The 8,197-nt window shown below is 41.9% G+C and overlaps 1 protein-coding gene across 1 annotated transcript in view; it reads left to right on the forward strand.

The window, feature by feature from the left end:
* The window catches only part of Dgkk (diacylglycerol kinase kappa), a 118,491-nt gene that overhangs the window by 87,715 nt on the left and 22,579 nt on the right, over positions 1 to 8,197 (forward strand). The window contains exons 13-16 of the mRNA XM_048335398.1: positions 368 to 459; positions 2,275 to 2,374; positions 4,390 to 4,621; positions 5,999 to 6,106. Coding sequence (XP_048191355.1) covers positions 368 to 459; positions 2,275 to 2,374; positions 4,390 to 4,621; positions 5,999 to 6,106 — 532 coding nt within the window. The remainder of the gene's footprint in view (positions 1 to 367; positions 460 to 2,274; positions 2,375 to 4,389; positions 4,622 to 5,998; positions 6,107 to 8,197) is intronic.

An 8,197-nucleotide genomic window follows, 5' to 3' on the forward strand; every position in this document is an offset into this window, starting at 1 on the left:
TGAAATGTGAATATTGAAAAGATATGAAAATAAATCAGAATTACTTACTAGCTATATAAGATTGATTTCCCACTTGAAATATGGAACATGAGTTTTTTTATTATTAATTTAAATTAGAAAAAATCAAATAAGAGTAAGAGTAGTTTTAGAATAACTACAGATAGGAGTAGTTTTAGAATAACTACAAATCCAAGATTATCTCTGGTACCCTTCTATGAGTATCCATTGATTGATATTAAAGCAGAAGAGACAATTGAGATGCTAGTGAAGAGTCAGGAGGGAGCAATAAGGCTGTAGGGAGTAAGGATAGAAAGCACCCAAGGTACACGCATTAAGCTTCTAGGACTGAGCATGTTTTTCCTTTCAGGCTGCTGCTATCCAACACTTGGAGTCTGCAACCATTGAGCTGAACAAAATCCTAAAGGCCAAGTACCCCACGGAGATGATAATTGCTACCAGGTCAGTGTCTTCCCTTGGTGCCTTTTTTTGGCCTCTATGGGCTGTTCCCAATTCAGATATGGGGCTCATTTTGATAGTGCAGGATGTTAAAGCCAAGGAAAATATATGCTTATATTCCCAAGTCAGATTTCTCCCAACTCAAAGTTCTGATTAGAAAGTTTAAGAAAGATGAAATTCAGGTGAGGATTCTTGCTGCTCCAAGAAAGACAAAATCATAAATCAGGTATTTGGAAGGAATGTTACAGAAGAGAAACACAATGTGCTAGAACATTCAACATTATAGACACCTTGCTTTCCATCTTTGACACTGGAAAACATCTCTGTAGCACCTATTTATAACTAGCAGCTCTGGCTGGGAATATGGCCTAGTGGCAAGAGTGCTTGCTTCATTATGCATGAAGCCCTGAGTTCAATTCCTCAGCACCACATATACAGAAAATGGCCAGAAGTGGCGCTGTGGCTCAAGTGGCAGAGTGCAAGCCTTGAGCAAAAAAAGGAAGCCAGGGACAGTACTCAGGCCCTGAGTTCAAGGCGCAGGACTGGCCAAAAAAAAAAAAAAAAAAAAAAACTTGCCTCCTATAACTAGCAGCTCTTTTATAACCTAAGCAACATATCCCCCCTTCTACGTGGATCATGTATTCCTCATAGAACCCTCATCTCAGAAATAGTCTTCACAAACAATCCCTCCTAATGTCATTATGTTTGTACTTTATCATCTGAGTTGATTATAGTTGTACTTTATAATCTCAGCTCATTGACCCAGAATAAAAACCTCTGACCTGAGATGAAACTGGAGATTCAGAAATAGGACTAGGACAGGCTGGGGATATAGCCTAGTGGCAAGAGTGCCTGCCTCGGATACACGAGGCCCTAGGTTCGATTCCCCAGCACCACATATACAGAAAACGGCCAGAAGCGGCACTGTGGCTCAAGTGGCAGAGTGCTAGCCTTGAGCGGGAAGAAGCCAGGGACAGTGCTCAGGCCCTGAGTTCAAGGCCCAGGACTGGCCAAAAAAAAAAAAAAAGAAAAAAAAGAAATAGGACTAGGAAATGCCAGTCAGCCTGTTTTAAATCTTTTTTTTTCAAATTTTTATTATCAAACTGATGTACAGAGAGGTTACAGTTTCGTATGTTAGGCATTGGATACATTACTTGTACTGTTTGTTACCTCGTCCCTTATACCCCCCTCCCTCCTCCCCCTTTCCCTTTCCCCCCATGAGGTGTTCAGTTCACTTACACCAAACAGTTTTGCAAGTATTGTTTTTGTAGTTGTTTTTCTTTTTTTACCCTGTATGTCTCAATTTTGGTATTCCCTTTCAATTTTCTAGTTCTAATACCAGTATACATGGTTTCCAATATACTCAGATAAGATTACAGAGATAGTGTAGGTACAACCACAGGAAGGTGATACAAGAACATCATCAATAATAGAAGCTACAGATACACATGGGACGTTGAAAGTAGTTACAACTGTGATATAACAATCGTTTCCATAACATGGAGTTCATTTCACTTAGCATCATCTTATGTGATCATAAGGGTATAGCTATTGGGCTCTTGTGATCCTCTGCTGTAACTTGCCTAAACCTGTTTTAAATCTTAAGAAGAGGTGTGAAACTTAAATGGAGATAGAGCTTATCTCAACAGAAGTACAGGAAAACAAACAAACAAAGAGGGAAGGGAGGGAAGTTGGGGAGGAGGGGGTAGAGGAGATCAGGAAAGAGACAGAGAAGAGGGAACTAGTAATTTTATAAGATAGAAGGGCTCTGGGCTTCATGGTTCAGGTTACCTGATGCAATCTAACTTTTCTTTCCAGATTCCTTTGTTCATCAGCAGAAGATTTTGTGATTGATATTGTAAAGACCTGGCAGCAGATAAAGCAGAACAACACAGCAGTACAATCTGTGATTTCGAAAGTAAGTTTCCTTTGCTTTTGTCTATATTCTTTGTGGAACAAAGATCCTCTTTTCAATAAAAGAAAATGTGCCTCTTACTGGAAATTGTAAAAGAAATACAGTGAGTGACAACTAGTAGCCTTCTTAATAGGAAAAGTCCAACCTCATCACTTTCCATCTTTGTCAAATGAAAAGACTACACTATGCATTCATACACAAGTGCCACAAGCATCTGCCCACAACTAGATACAAGTACATACACCCAGGTATATATGTGCTCACTGGTTATATATCAGATCATTCTTGAAAATAGATGCCTAAAAATACACACTAGAAATATGCCTATATTCACCTCTATAACACTAGTTCACACTTATGTAACACTTATTCTGTACCAGAGAAGGTTTTGAGTGCTTGTGAAGTGTTTGTTAATTTATTTCTTAGAGCTACTGTAGAGTATGGATGTACAAGGTTAAATAACTTGTCTGAATCCATAGAGATACAAAGTAGATTAGTGGTACTATAAAGGGTAGGAATAGAGAATGACTGCTGATAAGTACTAGGTTTCTTTTGGGAATATGAAATTTTCTAAAATTAGATAGTGTGATGGCTACATTGTGAATATACTAAAAACTATCAAATTATATACACTTTAAAAGGATAGATTTTATGATATGCTGAATCCCAATAAAGTTGTTTTATAAAAAAGAATTTGCCAAAGGGCTGGGAATATGGCCTAGTGGTAAAGTGCTCATCTCGTATAAATGAAGCCCTGGATGTGATTCCTCAGTACCACATATATAGAAAAAGCTAGAAGTGGCGTTGTGGCTCAAGTGGCAGATTGCTAGCCTTGAGCAAAAAGTAGTCAAGGACAGTGCTCAGCCCCTGAGTTCAAGCCCCAGGACTGGCAAAAAACAAAACCAAACAAAACAGAATTTACCAAGACCAGTGACTCATGTGCCTGTAATCATAGCTACTCAAAAAGCTGAGATCTGAGGATCTCAGCTCAAAGACAGCCTAGGCAGAAAAGTCCAGTTAGCCACAAAAATCCAGAAGTGGGAGCATGGCTTAAGTGGTAGAATGCCAGCCTTGAGCAAAGAAGCTAAGGGAGAGTGCCCAGGCCCCTGAGTTCAAGCCCCAGTTCTTGCACAAAGAAAAAATAATAATCAGTGGGACAAAGGAGCAAGTCTGCAAGAAACCTTTTTGGGAACCCAATGCCCCATCTAGTTGAAGCTGGTCTTATGTAGGACAGGATAGCAGGGATGGAAAAAGAACTGAGATCAGTTATTAACTAATTACAAAATCTGCACTTTCTATGAACAGTATTAAAACAACAAAAGCTTGTTCTTTCAAAAGCAAGTACCTTACATCATAATCACCCATTAAATGATGGCTCTAGGAATCAATGCCTTAATTCATGCAACAGATTTGCACCCTCAGTCATATATAAATACAGAAGCACATCCATCTATAGAAGCATGCTGTAAACATGCCAGTGGAGACATGTTTCTTTCCTAAACTTGCCGTGTTATATCATTTTACAGGCCAATCTGACCTGAGATAGATTAGGAAACTTGTATGGATGTTTCAGGCTGCTTAGAAACAAATGTGTTTGCTCCCCTATCATGCATTTTGTATCACATGTACCCATGTACTCTTATCCCATCTGTACTTCATCGCCTCACACATAACTGTGTGCTCAGCATTTCTGACCAAGTAGTATCTTTAGCCACCCATCTCTACACATCCACACTCCTCATTCTGTCCTCTCAAGCACTGGTCTTTTTTTTTTTTTTTTTCCAGTCCTGGGCCTTGGACTCAGGGCCTGAGCACTGTCCCTGGCTTCATTTTTGCTCAAGGCTAGCACTCTGCCACTTGAGCCACAGCGCCACTACTGGCCATTTTCTATATATGTGGTGCTGGGAAATCAAACCCAGGGCTTCATGTATAGGAGGCAAGCACTCTTGCCACTAGGCTATATTCCCAGCCAAACACTGGTCTTTAATAAGTGTCCCATCTTGTTTCTCCCTTTATAGAGTGACTTAATGTATGATAAGCTCAATGTCCTGATTGATATCCTGGCTGAGGAGGCAGAAGCTACCTCTGCTGAGAAAAGCACCACGGTCAGTGAAGATGATGGCAGAGCAAGCAGAACACCTTTCTTCGTCTCTCAAACGGACCAAATAGCCAGATGCAAGTTGGACCTGACCACAAGAGCCAAGAATCTCCAGAAATCCTTGAAACTCATCATATTCCAAGTTGAACAAGGTAAGGAGATCAGGCTTGTGGTAATTGGGTAGGGAAAAGAGAAAGTTTCAATGGATTGCACAGTGATCTTTTCTCTGGGTTCGCTATCTGACCTCATTACTAAAAGCTTGACTCGAGTCTGCATTCATGTTTCATTTGAAGTGAGTCTTAAACAATAATTTTTTTAAATGAAGTCAGTCCTCAGACAGCTGAAGTAAAAAGCTTCAATCAGTCCCGATAAGCAGTTTGACTCCTTTTGCCTCCTAACCCCTCAACCATCTCTACTTATTTTTAGAATATTCATTCTAAACAATTACAAGTGGCGTGGCTTAAGCTCTGTGGGATTTCACCTACAGTCATGGAATTTTTTTTTCTACTTGCTCATGCCTCTTTCTAACCACCAAGTCTACTCACTAACCTGTGACTATTTAAAAAATGGTGCTCATCTCTGCATGCTGATAGTATTAATTAGGCATAATGCTCTGAGACAGATTGCCATTGCTCAGAATGCTTGACAAGTTTTCAAACTCAGTATGAAAACTCAATTTCCTCATATAAAATTTTGGTGACCATTTCTTCCTCATCACTCTTGAAAAACAGGTTGATAAGATGCTATAAGACTAAGTGTGTTCTAACTAAGCTACAGTGAAATTAAACAGAAGTCCCATAAAGCAAGGAATTCCCTTTAGCTGGCCTTTGACTTTTATTTGTGATACCTTCCCCTGCCTTGGTGCCTTTAGATACAACCTTAGCCATGTTGCTAAGAAAGGAAACCTCTCTTCTTCAATGTGAAAGAATTAAACAGACTGCCTCTATTTCTATATGGTGAAGATCAGATTAATCTGACACAGCCATCACTCTGTCACAACTGACTCTCAGTCTTTCACTGATACATATGTTAGGTTTAGGAGTGAATCTTGTGTTTGGGGGACAAATGTTTCCTGGTAGAGGACAGACTGAAGGTATGAGTTTTGGAACAGGCCATGAACCTCAACTATAAGACATATAAATTGCTGAAAGGAGTTCTGGGTATGGGTGAGACATCTAAGTAAAAAGAGTAGCATGGTCCTGGAGGCACATGGCTGGACAAGCCTTATGAATAAAAGAATGAGGGGAATGAAAGTAGAAGGGCAGAGTATTTTCCAGTCTGCTACCCCCATCCAGGACCTCAAGATTCTACTCACAACCATGTGTGGTTGGTGGTTAACGGAAAAAGAGTAGCCAGGGAAACAAAAAGCTCAGGCATGAAAAAGACATAACAACAAGGCTATAAGGAAGCCAGGCGTAAATAAAGTGTCACTGAGGAAAGATGGTAGTGAAAATGAGTATCTCCTTGTCTACACATTCTCAATAAATGTTCAATGAATGTGACCAATATTCCCTCCCTGTCTTCTGTAGTTCTGGACAAGGAAACCAGACAAACAATATCAGTCAAGAATTTTACATCAACTTTACTCCTGGGAGACGATGACTCAGAAGACTTTAACCAGATGAGCCCAGGATACCGTAAGGCTCTTTCTTTTCTTCTAATATTCTAACCTTCATCACTGTCATTTAGTTCCCAAAAAGAAAATACATATTTGTCATGCATTCCTCTTTAACCATAATCCTACTTTGCAGTAGATGAACCTCCCTCTTTTCCAGAAACCCGATACTCTGAGATCTTATCTCTGGCTGTCCTGATAAGAACCAAGACTAGGGAATGCCCTCACTGCCAATAAGTAGCACAATCTTGGTATTTTCTCAATGAAAGCCACTGGCCATAATTTTTTTTTAATTTTTATTTTTGCCAGTCCTCGGGCTTGAACTCTGGTCCTGGGTGTAAAGTTCGTCAGAAAGGAAACCCACCACATTGTTCAGGCAGAAAGGAGTTTATTCAGGGGAAAGCAAATTGCCAGCCCACACAAGATGGAGGCATGGGAAGACCGAGGGGAAGGAAAAATGGAAAAGAGAAAAGAGCAAGAGAGAGTAAGAGAAAAGGAAAGAGAACAGGGACTCGTGTTGAGCCTGATTATATAGGAAAAGGTGGGAGATATGGCCAGGTAGATTGGATGTGACCTCAGAGATGGAGGAGGTAACTGCCTCCAGGTATGTCAGTTAGCTAGGTAACACAGGTATTGGACACAGACTTCAACAGGTGGGGGGCATCTGCATGAAGCCCTCCAGGGGGGTGGGCCTTACATTCTGGCCTTTTAATAATTATGAAAAAAAGGGCTCCGGGCTGGGAATATGGCCGAGTAGCAAGAGTGCTTTCCTCATATACATGAAGGCCTGGGTTCGATTCCGCAGCACCACATATGTAGAAAACAGCCAGAAGTGGCACTATGGCTCAAGTGGCAGAGTGCTAGCCTTGAGTAAAAAAAAAAAAAGCCAGGGATAGTGCTCAGGCCCTGAGTTCAAGGCCCAGGACTGGCACAAAAAAAGGAAAAGGGCCCCGACTCTCTACTTCCTGCTGGCAAAGGGAATCGACATTAGGGGTAAAAGGTGGAGATGTGGCCCCTCTGGGGGAAGACAAGCAGCAGTCCCTTGGTGGTAGATGCCAGTCCTTGAATGAAACCTGGAAGAAGTCTCATGGGGCAGATTTCTCCAAAACTGCCCACTTTTTCCTTAAGTTTGTGGAGTAGATCAAACCCAGAATGGATAGCCTTTGAGAGAGACCCTAGAGGGGTGTCCCTGGAACCCAGCCTGTGTAGCACTCTCGAGGACACAAGCCAAAAGGTTGGGCCACTGAGGCTGATTTTCTAGCCTATGAGGTGTTTTGACTTAATGGAGTAGTCTGGTGAGGACGCAGGAGCCCAATAAGGCAGACAAACAGAAGACCTGTAGACTGTGGTTGCTCACCAGACATAGAAAGGAGATGGTGTGGTGGATGTAGCCAGCAATGGTAAAGGCGAGAAGTCCAAGGTCAGGTTCCTCTGGCTTTTAGCACTTTGGTCCGAGGAGGAGCAGTCAAGAAGGCAGATTAACCCTCAGAAGAGAAGAGGGAGGAGGAGATCCAGTGACTTCTGACTCTGTCCCCTCCCAAGTCACTGCACCAGATGTAAAGTTCATGGGAAAGGAAACCCGCCACTTATTGAGTGGAAAACAAACTGCCAGCCCACACAAGATGGAGGCATGGGGAGATGGAGGGGAAGGAAGAAGGGAAAAATAGAGAAAAGAACAAGAGAAAGTAAGAGAGAAAAGGAAAGAGAGTGGGGACTTGTGATGAGCCGGATTATATAGGGAAAGGTGGGAGGTATGGCCAGGTGGATTGGATGTGACCTCAGAGAAAGAGGAGGTAACTGCCTCCAAGTGTTACCTAGGTAACAGGTATTGGGTGCAGACTTAAACAGGTTGGGGACATCTGAATGGAGCCCTCTAGGGGGTGGACCTTACACTAGGCACTGTCTCTGGGCTCCTTCTCCTCAAGGCTAGCACTGTACCACTTGAGCCACAGAACCACTTCCCTCTTTCTCTGTGATTTAATTCAAGATAAGAGTCTCACAGACTTTTCCGGCCCCAGCTGGCTTCAAATGATGATCCTCAGATCTCAGCTTCCTGAGTAGCTGGGATTGCACATGTGAACCACTGGTGCCTAGCTTCACTGTCCATCTAAAG

This window comes from Perognathus longimembris, chromosome 28, assembly GCF_023159225.1.
Source record: "Perognathus longimembris pacificus isolate PPM17 chromosome 28, ASM2315922v1, whole genome shotgun sequence".
Classification (NCBI taxonomy): Eukaryota; Metazoa; Chordata; class Mammalia; order Rodentia; family Heteromyidae; genus Perognathus; species Perognathus longimembris.